Source organism: Sorex araneus, chromosome 1, assembly GCF_027595985.1.
Source record: "Sorex araneus isolate mSorAra2 chromosome 1, mSorAra2.pri, whole genome shotgun sequence".
NCBI classification, from domain to species: Eukaryota; Metazoa; Chordata; class Mammalia; order Eulipotyphla; family Soricidae; genus Sorex; species Sorex araneus.
The window spans coordinates 40,773,859-40,793,726 of NC_073302.1; the positions used below are offsets into that span (position 1 = coordinate 40,773,859).

Consider the following 19,868-nt stretch of genomic DNA (forward strand, 5'->3'; position numbering starts at 1 on the left):
TGGAACAGGCGGACTCCCAGTCTGGATGACAAGGAAGGCAGACACTCTACCCCCGACTGCCCCAGGATTCATGGAGAAGTGTTAAACATATTGTTCCTTCTTTCAGCTAGTTATCCCGTGGGGCCATATTTTTATCACATGTGACAAGTATATGGTAACAGATTGAAGAGAGGCAGATGTGAGAATCCAACTGTCTTTGGGCATCGTCTTCCTGTCTCACGTTTTGAAAATAATTATTGATACCCAAGCATCACCAGGAAACTGACCCATGAGCAGAATTAGGATTACACCTTAAGCACAGCTGGGTGTGGCCAAAAAAACCACCAAAAAAACCAAAACAAAACACCCGGAAGAATTACCGAAAGAGTTATCAAAATACTGCTATGCATGTTTATATGTCATGGGCATATTACTATTTTTATAAAAATGGATCAGGGGCCAGAGCGATAGTATAGGGGTAAGGTGTTTGCCTTGTACATGGCTGACCTGGGCTCTATACTCTGTATCCCATACGGTCCCTTGAGCCCAACAGGAGTAATTCCTGAACAGAGAACAAGGAGTAAGCCCTGAGCAACGCCAGATGTGGCCCAACCAACTACCCCCCCATCCCCAAAAGATCAGCAAATCGCTGATCTCGTTTTAATTCCTAACAAGGAAACTATGATATTTATAACTTACATGAGAACTCTTTGGGGGTCTTTGATGATTTTTAAGAATGTGAACCTGGAAGAATATTGGGACTGAGCTATCAAAGTTAGTAACTGCCATGGCTCCAGTCCTTTGACAAAACTTCAACAAACTGCATCCTGTTGGAACATTCATTATGTTCCTGGGGTGCTGCTTTCTCTAAGTTTGCTGAGGCAAAACAAAAGCAGAAGGATACACAGATGCCTCAGAAATTATGATTCCACATTTTTTTTTTTTTTTGCTTTTTGGGTCACACCTGGCGATGCAAAGGGGTCACACCTGGTGATGCACAGGGTTTACTCCTGGCTCTGCACTGTGGAATTACTCCTGGTGGTGCTCAGGGGACCATATGGGATGCTGGGAATTGAACCTGGATCGTCCACGTACAAGGTAAACGCCCTACCCACTGTGCTATTGCTCCAGCCTCTCCACAGAAGATTTTGAGGATTTTGAGGAAACGAGGAAGGCTGTACCTCTGAGTGTATTGTGCCTTTGACAAAGATTTCTTTAGCCCGATTTCCACTAAGGTTAGTCACTGACCTATTAACACTGACCACACAATAAATATGAATAGCTAGGCTAAGGGATAGTCTGTTGACTAAGAAAGGAGAATATACGTGAGTTAAGACCGAAGAATTTGAAAATTGCTGCTCAGATAAAGCGAAAGCTGCCAAGGACAGAATCTTTGTCAACCATACTTAAAAAGCAGGGAGTTAAATTAATTAATGATCCAGAGATGGCTGCTTATACGTCACTGGATATGTTCAAGGATGACAGTGCTGTGCTTGGCGTAATGTTCATTATGGGCTGGAGAAGCAGCCTAAAGGCTGAGCGCGTGCTTTGCATCTGGGAGGCCTGGTCTGATCCCCAGCGTGACAGGGTCCCCCCAAGCATTCCCAGGAGCACCCCCCCACCTCGTTACCCTCTCTCCCAGTCAGTAGTCCATACCAATCTAAGCAAACTGATCTCTCAAAATACATTATGTGTGAATTGATCACCAGCTCTTTATACAGTGCCTCTCACACACGCATGCCGCAGTATTCCTTGCTATACTGTTCAGTGAAGACACTCACTGGCTTGCCAGCAGGTCTGGCAGTTCCCACGGTGACAAGGCTCTTCGCATCGATGAAGGCCACAACGAAGTTTCCTCCCACAAATCAAAGGACACTTATGCTCCTTATCCTAGGAAGAGAGGTATATATCAGTTTACATTGTCCCCATTTCTGTATTTCCTATAACTATAAGATTAAAAAATCTCTCCACACTCACAGATAAAATGAGGACTAGATTAGCTTTTAAATGTCTCAGGAATTGGAGTCAGAGAGAGTTGAGCAGGTAGGGCATTTGCCGTGTACATAGCCGACCCAGGTCAATCCCCGGACCATATATGGTCCCCTGAGTCCTGCCAAGAAGTGATTCCTGAGCAGGTATGCCTACATCCCCTCCAAGAAAGTCAGAGTAGGTGGTGATGGAGCTGAGACAAGGTTAGCTGGGAAAGTGCCTAGATCTGAAGAGTTCAATTGTAAGATGAAGTCTTCAAGTCTTCAGTTACTGTCTATAAGTCTCGACACACTGCACAATCTTTTTTTTTTTGCTTTTTGGGTCACACCCGGCGATGCACAGGGGTCACTCCTGGCTCATGCACTCAGGAATCACCCCTGGCGGTGCTCAGGGGACCATATGGGATGCTGGGATTCGAACCCGGGTCGGCCGCGTGCAAGGCAAACGCCCTACCCACTGTGCTATCACTCCAGCCCCACTGCACAATCTTGTCAATAATCACCTTGTCAACCAATCTTTTCTTGGTAGAGGACTCCCAAATAGTGCTCAGAGGTTACAGGGGTCACTATAACAACTCCTGGCCCAGACAGTCCAATAGTCCAATGCCAGGGCCTGACTGTGTGTGGCGCTGGGGAGCAAACCAAGGGCCTGACATGTACAGGGCAGCTGCTCTACCCAGAGCTGCCCCCAAGCCGTCAAGACAAACATATCAGGAACCACAGAGTCAGGGCCCCGGTGAGAAAGCACACACCCTGCACAGTGGACACCTCGTGTTCCATCTCTGCCACAAAACTACCACAAAATACAAGCACCAGCTTCACTCGAGCACCTCCAGGAGTGGCCACCAGAGTCTCCTCCTTTTCTCTCTTTCCCTCCACCCCCCTCACCCCCGCTACATAAAACACAAAGCACTGATTTCACCCGAGCAACCTCTTCTTTCTCTCCTTTCTCTCCACACACATACACACACCCTGGTGTCAGCACACACTCTCCTGAGGTTTTAGGCCTGTCTTCTTCTTCCCAGCTGCCAGCCCCACGGACCCGCCCAGTGATTTCTGAATCTGGGCAGCCCTCCCGACAGTGGCTTTTGCCAGCCTGGATGAATACAATCTGACAGCAACACTTACCACACAGCAGATCTCGTTACATTTATGCCGTCCACACAACCGCTTCTTGTTACAGCGCTTGTCACACATAAATGTAGCATCTGCCAAGGCCAATTAAACAGGAAGGGGGGGAAAAAAAAAAGGCAAAGGCTATGAACATTTGTACAAAAAAAATACTTGAGTAGCTATAGGTTGAAGAAATACAAATATAATAATGTAAGCAGTGATGACAAAAATGCATACTAAAATATCACTTTTCACTTGTCAGACCCTTGAAAATAGAAAACGGAGAGAAAAATTGGCTAATACATAGCATGGGCGAGAGTGTGAAGGAAAAAGTCCTCTCATACCTAGTGTATGGGAGTACAAACTTTTGGTGGAAATTCCACTTTAGGCAATCCTTTGACAGATACTTTCAAAAATGGCTCAGGTGCCAAAGACTAAGGAACCAAAGCAAAAACCATTAACCAGACCTGCTGTGATTAAAGCTTCTATACATCACAGGATAACATCAAGAGAGGTGAAAAGACAACGACCAACAGGGAAAAAGATGTATAAAACTGATCTCTGAAGGGTCCAGGACTCCCCAAGTACATAAAGAACTCCTTCCTCCTAACACTTAACAACGAAGAGAAGGCAGCTGGGGAGAGAGTGCAGAGGGCTGGGATACAGAACCCCCAAATTCTACAGATGCATGGGTGGTTCAGGGGAAGAATTCTCACCTGCCCCCAAATCCATCCTGGGTACTGCAGGGAGCCTGAGCACCCCCGCTGGTTTGGGTCCTGATTCGCATGAACCAAGCGCTGCTGGAAGTGGCCCATCAGCTCCTTGAGCCGCACATCACCTCCCCAAAGATAAACAAACTGATACTAAACATGGGCAAAGGAAGGTAAGACACTTCCTGTGCACGGGGCTGACCTCTGGTTTAATCTCTGACACTATATAATCCCGAGAGCACTTCAGTGAGCAATTCCTGAGCACCAAGATAGGAACAGCCCCCAACCTACAGGTGTGACCTCCCCATCCCCGCAACAAAAGGGCAAAGGACTGATAAAAAGTTGCTGAACACCATCAGCAATTAGGGGAATAAAAATGGAAACCACGATGATTTCACTTCTTACCAACTTAGTTTGGCTTTAAACTATAAAAAAGAAAAAATGGTGGGAAAGCTACAGAACCATACAAACTACTGATGGTAGGTCAGGGGAGTGGAATTAGGAGAGAAGAGTAGGATAAGGCTGTAGTTTTACTTTCTGCTGTTCTATTTTTTATGGCTTACATTAAAGTTGCAGACAGAGATATGGCTCAGTGATAGAGTATGTGCCTAACATGTGGAAAACCCTGGGTTTGATCCCAGGTGGTACTGAAAAAACAAAAACAAAACCAAGAAATTAGTTATTAAATTTTTTTCTAATTATAATTTGTTTCTGGCGAGCCCCAATGAACTCAAGGCAACATATAAGGCAAATACTCTAGCACTGAGTGCCACTCACAGCTCTCAAATGATATTGTTTACTTTTAATTGTGCGGATGGACAGGCAGTGCCAGGGATGGGCCCCAGGGACTTGAAGCCACACCCCTGGCCCCAAAAATCAAGTTGAATTTGTATCTATTTGTTTTGCCCGGTGATACTCAGGGATTACTCCTGGCGGTGCTCAGGTGACCACATGGGATGCTGGAGATCAAACCTGGGTTGGCCATGTGCATAGCAACCACCCTGTGTGTTGTAGTACCTCTCAGGTTTTCAATAATTGCAAGTTTGGTTGTGGTTTAGAGGTAGATACTTCTGGCCATGCCCCAAACAGCCCCTTCACGCCTGTTTCAGGCCATCCCTGGGTTCACAAACTCATTCCTGCCCCGTGAGCGCATGCTGCAGGGTGGAAGGAGAGCCTTTCAGCACCGCCTTACCCTTCCTCTTCACAAGGAAGAGAAGTTTAGAGTCTCCCTCTCTTTCCTTTAGTTGCTACTGGGTCAAGAGTCTTTGTAGCTGGCCCCCGAGGGAAAACTGAGAACATCATTGTGAGGTTGAACTGTTGATTTGGAATCACCAAGCATGGAGTTACCCAACCTCGTCTGGCTCTGCCTCAGGAATCCCTCTTATGCAAGGAGCGCGAGCCCTTTGCTGCCGAGTAAACTGTCCCTTTGGTTTTCCAAAAACTGGAGTCACAGGTATCCTAAGCAAAATAACTCTCTTCCTGACCCAAGAAGAGTTGGGTAAACCACTACCATTCACTTCCCCAAAAGGTGATTTAAATGGATTCAACAAAAGACTTAATGATGAATGCAAAACAAAGAAAGAAAATTAATAAAGTGAGATATTAGGATGAGTAAAGAAACAATATTCTAGGTCTTGGGATTGCAGCAGGCTACTGCGGCGTTAGTTCAGGTCTCAGCTCCCTAACAAAAATGTCAGAGGGTCGAACACCAGAGCAGCCTGTACAGAAGCTCATCTCAGTAGATGTGTTCTGCTTTCACTTACCCCATCAACATGCCACCTGAAAGATCTTAAGCATTTAGCAGCAAACATAGAAAACTTCTGCTGGTTTTCCTAGCACTGTTAACTAGCATTCAAACTTATGATTTTTTTTGAAGTAAAAGCTGCATCTAATGAAATACATAAATCTTAAAGTTTGACAACCCAAACCCACATTCAAGATAGGCAACACTCACACCAGAAATTCCTCATAGCCTCTTCCCAGACATACCTTCACTTTTGAGACTGGTACATGGAAGCTCCTATGGAAAATGAAAAAGAAACCATCATTTGGGAATAAATCACACAACACAACCACAGTACAACGCAAAATGTTACAAGTATATTCCAAACTTTCTGTACTGCTTACTTACTCCTTACTCATCTTACCTGAGTCCCTATATTAACATGTTTTGCTCACAATAAGCCTCAGGCAAACTAACATTTTGTAAAAATCCAATGATTACAATCCTATGGGAAGGTCTCCAAACCCAGCAGACTAAGAATTACAAAATCTCAATGTGAAGAGAGGCTGCTTTGCAAAGGAAAGAGAAATAACAGCCTGGTAATGGTAGAGAAAAAAGAAGTCACAAAAAGTATAAGCGTGTGGGGCTGGAGTGATAGCATAGCGGGCAGGGCATTTGCCTTGTACACAGCTGACCCGGGTTCGATTCCCAGCATCCCATAAGGTCCCCCGAGGACCGCCAGGAGTAATTCTTGGGTGCAGAGCCAAGAATAACCCCTGAGCATTGCCAGCATGACTCAAAAAGGAAAAAAAAAAGTATAAGTGTGTGTGCGCCTGTGCACGCACGCGCACGCCCGCAACACGCACACACACGGTAATCAGGTGCCACTTCATAATGAAGAGCTACACACTAGGAGCCCTCGAAACAGTTTCCACTGAAGACTGTACTGAGGAAGTTCTGTGACATTCACAGTTTCCTTAGGGGGTTTCAATGTCAGAACGGCCCAAAGGGTATGTCCCATGTAACTGCTGAGGGCAGATCCTGAGTAAGGTTAGCAAGTCAGCCATGTGCAGGAGAGCAGCTGCCCAATCCCTACATCTGAACCTGGCTTTGCTGTCACAGATTGCTGGGTATCCAGACACTAGCAAAGGAGACAAGAACAGTCCAGCTTAGTGAAAATAACTTTGAAATAAAGGGACAGAAACTAGACTTGATAATAGAAGTGGAAAGATCTGAAAACTTGAAGCTTCATGGTTAGAAGGATGCTTTAGATAAATTCATGAGTTGGCTAAGTCCGATAAGAGAATCCCCTCAAATACTCTGCAGAGACTTCTTTGTAAAGATGTAAAACAAAAGTGACTCCAGAAGTTAAGTGAGTTCTCCAGCTGATACAGATGGGACTGTAGGGAAATGACAGGCTGCAGTGGTGTCTAGGATTGCAGAGAAAGGCAGAGCTGCCATATATTCCTCTGAATAGAAATTAATTACCAATATAACGTCAGTACAGTAGTCTTTGTTAAGAGGAAGACAGAGCTGGGACCAGAGACAGAGACTGCCTTGAATGCAGCTGATCTGGATTTGATCCCTGGCACTCCATATGGTCCCCTGAGTTCTACTAGGAGTGACCCCCAAGCAATGCTGGGAATGGCCTAAAAGCTCCAATAACAAGGAGATTAAGACACATCACACATTTCTCAAAGACTTTCACCAAAGTGATTAAAAGAAAGCAACTGGGGCTGGAGCGATAGCACAGTGGGTAGGGCATTTGCCTTGCACATGGCCGACCTGGGTTCGATTCCCAGTATCCCATATGGTTTCCCTGAGCACTGCTTTCCTGAGTGTAAAGCCAGGAGTAACCCCTGTGCATGCCGGGTGCGACCCAAAGAGAAAATAAATAAGTAAGTAAATAAATAAATAAATAAAAGCAACCTTTGTAGCTTTAAAAAAGAAATGGTTTATTTATCTAGAAAATGGTTTATTTATTTTCCATCATAAAGGAGATGCCTTAAAAAATCTAGCTGATGATTATTAGCATTTTGAAGACATTTTTAATTTTGTCAAAGGGCTCAATGGAATTCATATTAACAGTTAGCTTCCCTGGCATTATAGGATAAGATGTCTATTTGAAAAACACAAGAAAGAACAAAAAAAAACAAAAACAAAAAATCCTTCTACTTGTAAGAATATCTCTACTGGCCTCACCCCATGTATTCTATGGAATCTCTCTGATAATTTTCAGAAACACACACACACACACACACAATCTTAATACTTTTTCCATTTATTCTAATGCTTAACCTATTAATCTAGCTCCTAACTTAAGAACGGTAGTCCCAGAATCATTTGCAAGTTAGCTGCTACTCAGACTTTGGGCTGTATTTAATAACTGGAACAACAGGATCCGGTGTTTGGAACTCTGCCTGAGATGTGCACTGACCATAACAGGGGCTGATGTTCTTAAAAAAGATCAGAGTGGGTCAGAGAGAAGAACCGATCAATACTAGGTTGTACAAGCTGAATCACCTAGTACTTTCAAAGAAAGTATTTCTGGCTCATTTGAATATAGACTTGAAAAATGGCCAAGATTTCCTTTTATCCTTTTATTATTACCATTATTACTACTTTTGTGGTGCCAGGGAAATCAAATAAACTCAAGGCTTCACACACACATACAAGGCAAATGTTCTACCACTGACTACAACCCTGGCCTCAATATGAACTCTTCTACTCAGATTACATTCAAATCAACACTAACATTGTTTGCTCTTTTTTTAAAATGAGAACCCTTTCATAGAACTAATCTAATAAACCGGGGTGAAGGATGCAGCTCATCTGCACAGCACTTGCCTTGCATATGTGAGGCCCTGGTTCTAAACTAGGGACAACAAACAACAGAGCCTGTCCTGGGCACAAAGCAGGCAACAGTTTTGTTTTGAGGAACTACCCAAAGGGAAGTCTGACCTTTACTATCAGCTTCTATGAAGTTAGAATATCGGCCTGAGCATGGGGCCAAAGTTTGCCTATGGCCTTGAGTCACCAGGTGGTCTATTATGACTAAGAATACAAGGCTGGCCACATAGGATACTCTTAAGGTGGCCACTAGCCACAAGTAGAGACCTATGCCATGATTTAGGGTAGGGGTTTTGAGTCCTATAGTAGTAACAAACCTTCACAGCAACTGGAAACTACGATCGGCTACATGGGCAGCAACTTTGTCTGTACCACAGAGTCCCAGAAAATGCTGACCACCCCGGCTTGAATACTCTCCTTCCCCCTGGCTAGCAATACTACACGCATTTGGTCACACAGTGAAGCTAAAGAAAGTAATGCTGTTATAACTCCTTGAGGAGGAAACAACTGGAAGCTTCCCATCTGGCACTTCTTGAACTCTGCATTACATGCTTCTAGGACTGATTTTAATCTGAGTTCTTCTGCTGTAATAAACTTGGCCATGAATGTAAGTGCTTTTAACCAGATGAGCCTAGTGAAGTATCAACCTCTGAGGGTGGTTTCTGGGACTCTTAGACTGGCAGTGAGGGCAACCATGTGAATTGCTCTAGTCAGTAACTGTGAACCAGTTTTCTCAAAGTGGGGGATATCACCCTGTTGTGGGGAGGGGCACTATAATGATGGGGACAGGGAAGGAAGGGAAGGAGTAGCCTCAAGTGCAATTGAAGGTTGCTATTTGCTTGCTTACAAAAGGCAGATTTCAAGGGGTGGGGGCTACTAAGTAATTTTTTTCCTGAAAAGGAGGCAGTATGCCAAATTAGTTTGGCAACCTCTGGTCTAAATCCTTGCAGTGGATCTCAGAAGCGAGGGCCACCTTGGGGACTATGTTCCCTCTAAACTTCTCACAACAGTGCTCCTTTCCCAGGATCTAGTATAATCACAACTGGTAGGGTCAATTGTAAATGGCCTTCTCTGTTACTGGTTTCTCATCCCTGAGAACTAAACAGACCCCCCCCTGCCCGTCCCACCCATCAAGGCCCATCCTGCAACGCCCATATACTGGCTAGAAGAATCAATCACATAGAGTATGACAGAAGTAACACTGCTTGTACGGATTCGCACTCTCTCATAATCATCAATGCACAAGGCACTGGTATCAACAACCCTGGCATTGTTTAGGATTTACCTTTGTTCTGAAAGAGCATCTGCAGGAAATAACTGATGTGCGAGAGCATGGTCCACATTCTCCCTCATGGCAGAGTTTTTCGCAGGTATGAATGAAATCTTGAGCAAAAATGAAAAAGAGATGGGAATGAACATTGCAACCACACATTTTCAAACTCCCAAATGTACCAGCCTCACTGGTCTCCACCACTGCTCCCTACGACTTCCCGAATCAGGGGGAGGTAAGAATGCTGTCACTAATGCCTGTCCCTGTTTTCCCAGCAGCTGTAGGCCAGGTCCTTATAGGCCCTGTGTGCGTTACTGAGATGTGTTTCGGAGTCTAGGCTACTTTGTCAAGTAACAGATCCTGTGACTTTTTTTGGTCCCAAATCTTCCTGAGCCTACCAGGAGTGATGACAGTGTCAGAGCTGAGCCTTGAGTACTGCTGACGTGGTGCAAACCACCACCACCCCACCTCACCCCACTCCTAACAAATAAACAAATATAAAACCCTGTAGCCAAAAATGACCTTACTGAAGTGTTAAAAGCATCCAATTATAAACATTACAAACTCCGATGTGTAATATCACTGACTCAAGTGCTTTGAATGTCTGGAGGCCAGCCATTCATTCTGCAACTCTAAGTTTAGAACAAGTTCTGTTTTTGTTTTTTCCTTTCCTTTTTCTGGGCCTCCAAAGCAGTGAAGAGGAGACCTAAGGGTCATTTCTGGTGATACTCAGCCAACCAGGCCAGACAGCTGAATGCCAGAACTCACCAATATGGTCTTGCTTGGGCCCTGCTGTGCTGGGGGCAACAAGACTATCCCAAGTGGTGGTCAGATGCTGTGTGGTGTTGAGGATCCATGTGGGGAGCTGAGTGTCCTTGACTACTGAGCTGTCTCCCCATCACAAGTCCTGCTTTAAAGCTTTCCTCAGTGATCGATCACTCAGTTTCTTTTTTTATTTTGCTTTGGTTTCTGGACCATACCCAGCAGTGCTCAGGGCTTACTTCCAGCTCTACACTTAGAAATTACTCCTGATGGGCAAGTCAGCCCAGGACCCGCCCAAACAAGCCCCGGCAGCTGTATCTCCTACACTCCACAACTGCTGCCATTCTTCCGGCTGGACCCTAATGCTCGGGACGAGCTTCACCCAGAAATTAATCTGCTGACAAGCTCAGGTATGTTGGTTTCGTGACTGAAATCTCCAGGCTTTCATGGAAGTTGGGATGGGCTACCTCTCCCACCTCCCTGTACTTGCAGAGCCCTAGCAGTTATGCACACCCCAAAGCTGCCACCCAGTAAAAAATTTAACTCCAGTTGCACGACCCCATTAAAAATTCTGGATTTCCTGGAGTACATGGCCGAATTTGTGGCTGTGTGACACCCCCAACTCTGCAACACTGGTAAACCAGGAAAATCACACCAGATTGAATGGGATACAATGAAGAAGGCAACAAATCTTGATTAACAAAATTGATTAACAGAAGGCTTAACCTGTAATAGCATCTTAATAATTTCTCATACAAAGACTTAATGTCTGCAAAGTAAGACACAACAATCTTCACTAACTTTTTTTAAAGGAAACTTTTTTGATCATTCTCTTAGCAAATTATTGATAACAAACAATATTCATTAAATAAGTGAGGGCCTGGTATGAGGGCAGGCTTAGGTGTAATGGTAGTCGGACTGGTATTGGAATACAATGAAATACACTGTAACAAATCATCATGAACAACTTTGTAAACCAGTGTTTATACAAAGTGTAAGAGGGAAATTGAAAAAAAAAATTATTAAAAAAAAGAAATCACTCCTGGTGGGGGAGAACTGAGAAAAAAAATTATTAAAAAAAGAAAGAAATTACTCCTGGCGGGTTTTGGGGGAACATATGGAGTGCTGGGGATCACTGGGTTAGCCGTGGGCCAGGAGGCGTTCTACTCACTTTATTACCGCCCCAGCCCCCAGTCTCTTTCTGACAGCTGCTGACATGAAGGTATTTCCCCGTCCTTCTGTTTTCAGCTCAATTGTATCTTTAGTTCTACAGTCTGGTTCCTGCAAATCACATGCAGCAGTTCCTGCTTCTTCTACTTGTTTGGCCACATTCAGAGGTGTTGGGGGCTATTCCCAGCAGCAAGCTAGGGAGACCAAGCAGTGCTGGAGACGAACCAGGGCTCCTGCACGCAAAACGTGCTCCAGCACTTTCAACTGTCTCCCTTGTCTTCTGTTAATGATTTAAAAAATTCAGTCTGACAATCTGCGATTACTGATCATTTACTCTTTTGACAATAACATTATTATATACTAGCATAGTGGGATCCTATCTTCCACTTACCTTTAGTTTTCAATATATCATATATATATATTTTTTAAATTTATTCCTCCTTTCTTGATATCCTAGCAAATATTTCCTGGTTTAATTGCCCCCCCAACCCCTTTTCTTTTTGGTTCCTGAATCACATCCAGCAGTGCTCACGGATTATTCCTGGTAGTGCCAAGGGGACCCGTATGGATTGTTGGAATTCAACCTGCTCTGGCCAGGCCATGTGCAAGGCAAGCACCCCATCCATTTTACTACACTCCAATCCCTTTTAATGCAGCTTTTTGGGTTTGATTTTTACCATTTTATTTATTTTTTAAGTAATTTCCTGATTATTCTAGCTAGGTCTTACAATCAGAATCTTTCAGATTCTATTTTAGATTTTTCTTTATTTGATTATGGGCCACGCCTGGTGGTAATCAGGGGCTATTCCTGACTCTGTGCTCAGGAGTGTCCTATGGTGGTACTTGGGGGGACCATAATGTGGTGCTGGAATGGAACCATGATTGGCGGGATGCAAAGCAAATGCCATAACACCTGTACTATCTCTCTGGCCCTTCTATTAAAGATTTATACTGACCCAATTACAGTGAGATATAGATGACTTAAGAGTGTGTGTGTGTGTGTTCTTCTATATGCTATATATAATTAGATCCCTGTTATAAACCCAGCAAAATACATTAAAGTAATACTACATTTATATAATTTCCATTAAAGCTCGGTAAATAACTAGCATACACTTAAAGCAACGTAGCACTGTAGCACTGTCCTCCCATTGTTCATCGATTTGTTCAAGCAGGCACCAGTAACGTCTCCATTGTGAGACTTGTTACTGTTTTTGGCATAATGAATACGCCACGGGTAGCTTGCCAGGCTTTGCTACGCGGACGGGATACTCTCCGTAGCTTGCTGGGCTCTCAAACAAGGACAGAGGAAGCAAATCCGGGTCGGCTATGTGCAAGGCAAACGCCCTACCCGCTGTGCTATTGCTCCAGACCCTGTCAGGTATATTTCAACATGCTATAAGCCTGACAATGTAAGCATGTACAAATTTTTTGATATATTTATCTTAAAATTAACTTCAAAGAATATAGATTTAGGGGATGGAGTGGATATAGCACTTGCCTTGCATGTAGCCAACCCAGGGTTCAATCCCCAGGATTCCATATGGTCCCCTGAACTGACCAGGAGTGATCACTGAGTATAGAACCAGGCGTAAGCTCCTGAGCATTCACTACCAGGTGTGACCCTCCCCCAAAAAGCGAACAAATAAAAATATCTTCAAGAATAAATATGGAGTTATAGTGTCATTACTCTTTCATTTTTTTCATTTAGATTTAAATTTAGATTTCAGTTTAATTTGCTTCCGATACTAAAGGAAGATATTTATTGTAAATTTGCTAGCAACAAACTGCCTTATATCTTCTTCTTTTTTTTTTTTTTCCTTCTGAGAGACAGCTTTGCTGGGTATAATTCTTGATTGGTCTTTTATTTAATTTCTTTCCATATTTTTAATTGGTTATTCTGTCTTCTGTTCTCCATTATTTTGTAATCTTTTAAATGTTGCTGTGTGGCTTAAGAGACCTTGACACCCCTCCCTACATACACACACGTTCCCTCTTTCTCTCTTGTTGCCCTCTCTCTCTCTTTGCCACTGACGCTGGCATCTTTACTATTTAGGTATGAATCTCTTTGAATTTACTTCACTAGAGTCTTCTTATAGCTTCTTGGATGTATTTTTGGATGTATTTTTCAGGAACTAAAAAATTTTCAACCAATTTTTTTTTAGTATTTTCTGTTCTTTTCTCATTTCAGTACTTCCATTACTTATCTTTTGTAAATGATTAAAGATTAGAGATGTAAAGGTCTCAAGGCACTATTAATTTATTTTCAATCTATTTTCTATTTATTGAATTATTTCCCATTAACTGTTTTTAAGCCACACCTATGGAGGCTTGGGGGCTGCTTTTGGCCCTGTGCTTAGAGAGCCATGCAGTGATGAGGCTCGAACCCAGGACTTACACATGCAGAGCAAGCACTGCAGCCCTTTAAACTATCTCCTTGGAAAAAGGTCTTTCAACTAGTCCTTTCCCCCCTAATTAGATTGAGACCAAAAAATGGAGTAAAACTACTTACTGGAATAAAGAGAAAAAAGCTGAAGGAACATGGCACTAATGGAGAAAAGAGAAATTTTCATAAAGTGATCTTCCCCATTCCATTTTCACTCGATGTTGTTGATCATAATGTACCATGAGTTATTTAGCTTTACTGTTGCTATTGCTGTTTTTTGCCATACCCAGTGGAGTTGGGTTGGGGGAGGGGCAGTCACCCTCAGTGGTGCTCAGGGGACCAAGGTGTCAGGGATCAAACCCAGGCTCCTAGCTAGATGCAAAGCATGTGCTCCAGCCCTTTGAACCACCTCCTCAGTCCCTTCACTGGGTTCTATTGCTTCTGTCTCTTTATAGGTATCCTCTTTGGGTGAGACACAGTCTTTCGCCTTCTGGATCTCTTCAATCACTATCTCCTTTTATTTTTTAAAACGTATTCATAATAATTAAGTCTTTTGATGAATCTAGCATAGGTGACTCTTAGGAAATAGAAAGTTTTTTTTTTTTTTGCTTTTTGGGTCACACCCAGCGATGCTCAGGGGTTACTTCTGGCTTTGCACTCAGGAATTGCTCCTGGCAGTGCTTGGGGGACCATATGGGATGCCGGGGATCGAACCCAGGTCGGCCGCGTGCAAGGCAAACGCCCTACCTGCTGTGCTATCGCTCCGGCCCCGGAAATAGAAAGTTTTTGCCTGTGTTTTCTCCTACTCTTTTTGCTGACCTTGTAATTTTTTTTTTTTTTTAAATATCCCTGGGATAACAGGGACTCTCCATCTCAGTCTCTCAGTTATACAGTCGCCTCACTTGGCAGTGCATAGCCCTTAGGGTTTCCTAATCGCTAGCTGATTGTTCTACTGTTTTCAACAACACCCTTTGGCATAAAGGGCTCAGCAATCAGGGCCCGTGAGGTGTGAGCAGCGTAACTGAGACAGGGCCATCCCAGGAGGGCTCCTCTAGGTTACTGCCTTCCAAGGCTGGCAGTCTCCGGTGAATTAGTAGGTCGAAAGTGGTGGTTAATTAAGAAGAGCTACAGTTTTCTCAAAGGTCCTTAAGTTTGAACTTTCCCACATAGTTTCAAATTAAAACCAACTCCTTGGGGCTGTGCTATAGAGCCCTCTTCTTCCTGTGTTAGGGACTGAGTCCAGGTCTAATGTGTACAAGACAGATATTTTACCACTGAGTCACAACCGAAGCCCTGGAGGTCTCTTTCATGAGCCTTCTCTTCCCTGGGAAACGTCTCAGCCATGACTTTGGGTGCAGTTGGGTGTATAGCAGTAGCCTTTGTTTTTTTTCTGGCTTGCTTCTTTCAGCAAGAACTTCTGCCCTATGAAGGATGACAGATCCCTGCACACTTGCCTGTTGTTACTGGGCTAGTGCCTCCTGTCCATGGTGGTACTACATGGAGGAAAGGAGCTCCCTGACCTGTCAGCTGCACTCAAAAGAAATTTAGCACCTTCAATTTAAGAGTAAGAAGGAGCCAGAGTGATAGTTCGGCGGGTAGGGGGCGTGCCTTGTACAGAGCTGACCAGGCTGGATCCCAACATCCTATACAATTCCCCAAACACAGCCAGGTGTGGCCCCAAAACAATACAAAACAAAAACAAAAGCTTTAACAATGGGGGCCGCAGAGATAGCATAGTGGAGAGGGCATTTGCCTTGCACGCAGCCAACCTGGGTTCAATCCCCGGCATCCCATAGGATCCCCTGAGCACCACCAGGAGTCATTCCTGAGTACAGAGCCAGGAGTAAGCCCTGAGCATCTCTGGGTGTGACCCAAAAAGCCCCCTCGGGGCTGGAGCGATAGCACAGAGGGTAGGGCATTTGCTTTGCACGTGGCCGACTCTGGTTCAAATCCCAGCATCCCATATGGTCCCCTGAGCACCGTCAGGAGTAATTCCTGAGTGCACAACCAGGAGTAACTCCTGTGCATTGCCAGGTGTGACCCCCAAAAAAAAAAAAAAGCCCTCTCTACCCCCAGAAAAATGGTTTAACAAACTACTACTACTTATTATTATTATTATTTCTTTTTGACTCACATCCAGTGATGCTCAAGGGTTACTCCTGGCTCTACACTCAGGAATTACTTCTAGTGGCCCTTGGGGGATGGTAGGGATCGAACCTTAGTCAGCCTTGTGTAGGGCAAACGCCCTACCCGCTGTACTATCACTTCAGTCCAACAAATTGACAATTAAAACTGCTCAAGTGTTATGAGGAATTTGCCTGAGAAACCTCATCATGCCCCAAAGGCATCCCTGTACCTGGAGGTACATTCATGACAAGGCTCAGGAAAATGATGACCAGTCAACAAGGAAAAAGTACCCTGTTTCAGAGGAAATGTACATTTTAGAAAAATATCTATCCAAAATGAACTGCCACCCCGAGGTGAGAAATTCAGCTATAAAGAATAGTATTTAAGTTGCCTGAATGACTAAAGTTTTAGCATACCTAGAATTTTGGTTCTTAAACATCTTAGTCACACAGTTAATTTAACATGTTCTTATATGAAAAGCCACTGGCTGAACCCTGGATCTTGATTTTTAAAAAAAGGCTATTAAGCATTCAGACTAGCTAAAGACAACCGAAACAAGTCATAACCCTTCCTGATATAGCTGCTCAGCACCATTGATCTGAACTGGCAAAAAATACCTGAATCAAAAGGACAAATTATTTTTTTGACAAATGCAAATTTTCACATTTTGAGAAGAAAAAGGACCCACGTAAATTTGACTATAATATTAACAAAAACCTCAAATATTTTTACTGGGATTTCACATTATTTTTGCCCAAGAAGTCAGATAGCCAAAGATTTGCATTCTGAATTTAAAAGGCAGCTTTCAGCTTTTTAGTTACCTGAGGATCCGCAAGACAGAGGCTTGCCACACACTTTTCCACACGAAGGGACAGGATCCATGCATGATTTCCGACCACTACTTCCATGTTCGAGCAACTGGCTGAGAGGAGTTTGTCCACAAGGGCAGTAGCGCACCAAATAGGGAAGCCGTGGGCATGGCTGGCAGGGCTGAGGATGGCACACTTGAGAACACGTATGGCTCCCACATTTCAAATCTCTGTCAAGAGAATAAGTACAGTGTTACATAACTTGCATAAAATACAGCTTCATTCTAACAGATAAGCACCTATCGTTATGCAGCCTTAGATCTTTAAGTAAGCATGTATCTTACTTGCCACATATCTTTGAGCAGGCAAAGTCCCCAAATCCATCAGATTTTCCTATGTCTGTTCCACACAGTACATCTCGGGCGGTGCTGCCACAGTAGCATACTTGAGGGCACAAAAACAAAAAATTAGTAACCTGTGTGAGTTCTTAAAATACTCAATCTATTATAATATATAAAATGGGGTGAGGTGAGGAGCTGGGGATGGGGTTCAGTGGTAGAGCACTTCCCTTGTACTAATAAAGACCAGGTTCCATCCCTGGCTTTGCAACAACAAAAAGAGAGGGGTGGCAGGGAGAGAGCTCATCAGGTTGAGCACATGCCTTGCTTACAGGTGCCCTGGGTTCAATTCTTAGCACCACAGGGTCCCCTGTAAGGATGAGTATGGTCCAAATAAAAACACCACCACCACCAAACCATACAAAATGCTAATTATCAGTGCTGATCAGACTTGATGCAGCAGCTCAAAGCCACACCTCAGAAGAATGGTGGTAGTGTATCTCGACAGTGGAGCACCTGCTCCAGGTGCATGCCGGGGTGATGAATGGGGTGGGAGAGGAGACCGGAGAAGAGGAGAGAACCATCCAAGAGCTTCATGACAGGCCTGGAGTGACAGCAAAGCGGGTTGGGTATTTGTCTTGCATGCAACCAACCAGGGTTCAATCCCAGACAACCCGTATAGTCCCCAAACCCCACCAGGAATAATTCCTCAGTGCAGTCAGGAGTAACCCTGGAGCATCACTAAGTGTGGCACAAAAACAAAAACAAAGACACAGCTGAGGAAAAGAAAAGGAAAAACCAGCTTCACTATAGGAAGGGAGTGGAGGAGAGGCAAGAACCCCCTCCACAAGCTTTGCTACAGGAAGATGCAAAAATCCTCTTAGATGTCAACATTTCATTGTACTTCTGCAGCACACCCCTCACCAAAAGGCATTAAAGTAAAGCAGTGCTCTAAATACTGGGGGAGCTTCCCAGCAGTGCTCAAGTTTAAGGACACAATGCTAGGGGCCATTAGGGTTACACCCAATGATGCCAGGAGGGTGGTGCTGGGGTCAAAGTTTATGTGCCCTCTGAACTATCTCCCGAGTTACAACATTCTCAATGAAGAGGTCACACTATCACACCTATAAGACTCTGGATGAAAACCATGATTCTACTGCACTGAGCTGAGAGCCTATCCTAGTTCCAGAACCATGCTGTTTGAATCACTACAACTTTATAGTACAGTTTCCTTCCCAGCTTCTTTACTCCTAGGAATGCTTTGGGATGGGGCAAGGTGTTAGTTATTGCTCCATATCCTCCATTACTCCATAGAAATTTCAGTAATGTTTGTTCTGTATCTTTAAAAAGCATCATGGGTATTTTTACACGGAGTGCACTGAATCTCTATGATGCTTCGGGCAAGACTGCTGCTTTGACAGTATTAATCCTTCCAATCCGTGAACAGGGCACAGTTCCATCTCCTCGTGTCCTCTTTCATTTCTTTTAGCAGTAGCTTCGTGTATTCTTTTTACTACAGATGCAGAATTCTAAAGGCAGAGCATACCAAGCTACCTGTGGCATATTTGATATGCCAAAAACAGTAATAATGGGCCTCATTCCCCTGACCCGGAACGTGACAGGGACGAATGAGACATTACTGGCGCCCGCTCAAGCAAACTGATGAGCAATGGGATGACAGTGACACAGTGATAGTCTTTTACTTCATTTGCTAAACTGACTCCTAGGTAGGAGTTTGCCTACCTAGTTCAAAAAGTCAGTTTGCCTCCTGACTTTCTGAGGCACAAATTAAGTGGCAATGTTGTTTCAAGTTTCTCTTCGATTTCATTATTTGCACATAGAAAAGCCATGGATTTCTGTGTACTGATTTTGCAGCCTGCCACTTTACTTTATATGTCTTTACTATATATGTTTATTGTTTCTAGGAGCTTTTTAAAATGGAGCTTTTATGGGTTTTTCAAGTACTGCAACATGTCATCTACAAATACGGTGTGAACTCTTCTTTTCCTATCTGGATGCCCTTAAGATCTCTTTCTTGCCTAATTTCCACAGCAAGGACTTCTAGGCCGAACTGTAGTGTTGAGTGTTGAGCAACTTTATATTGTGTCTAATCTTGAGAAGACTTCCAGTTTTTCACTATTGAGTACAATGTCTGCTGTGGGCTTGTGGTAAATGGCTTTAACATACTGCAGAAAGTTCCTTCAACTCACTTTTATTGAGGGTTTCTATCATAAATTGGTGTTAGATCTTGTCAAATGCTTTTTCTGCATCTATTGATATGATTACATTTTTTTAAAAATGCTGGTGTATGTTGATTGTTCTTTGCATATTAAAACAATTCCTGCATCCCCGGCATGGATCCTACTGACCTTTCTTTTACTTGTTTTTGGGCCACACTAGGTAATGCTCAGGGCTTACTCATGGCTCTTGCCCAAGGAATCACTCGTGGTGAGCTCAGGGGATCATATGGCATGCCAGGTATTGAATTGGGTTTGCCTACCCACTATCCTATCTCCCCATTCTCAGATCTTTTGATATACTCCTAGATTTGTTGGTTATTTTGTTGAGGAACTTTGCATCTATGTTCATCAGGGATAAAGGTCTATAGATTTCCTTTTGTTGGTTGATGTCTGTTCTCTTCTC

The 19,868-nt window shown here is 43.7% G+C and overlaps 1 protein-coding gene across 2 annotated transcripts in view; it reads right to left on the bottom strand.

Annotated features, from left to right (window-relative positions):
* Nucleotides 1-19,868, bottom strand: part of NFX1 (nuclear transcription factor, X-box binding 1) — a 69,746-nt gene that overhangs the window by 19,065 nt on the left and 30,813 nt on the right. For both annotated transcript variants that reach the window (XM_055131764.1, XM_055131760.1), the window contains exons 8-13: nt 17,232-17,331; nt 16,900-17,117; nt 9,649-9,746; nt 5,780-5,810; nt 3,096-3,175; nt 1,761-1,869 (exon numbers count right to left, since the gene is read on the bottom strand). In XM_055131764.1, coding sequence (XP_054987739.1) covers nt 1,761-1,869; nt 3,096-3,175; nt 5,780-5,810; nt 9,649-9,746; nt 16,900-17,117; nt 17,232-17,331 — 636 coding nt within the window. The remainder of the gene's footprint in view (nt 1-1,760; nt 1,870-3,095; nt 3,176-5,779; nt 5,811-9,648; nt 9,747-16,899; nt 17,118-17,231; nt 17,332-19,868) is intronic.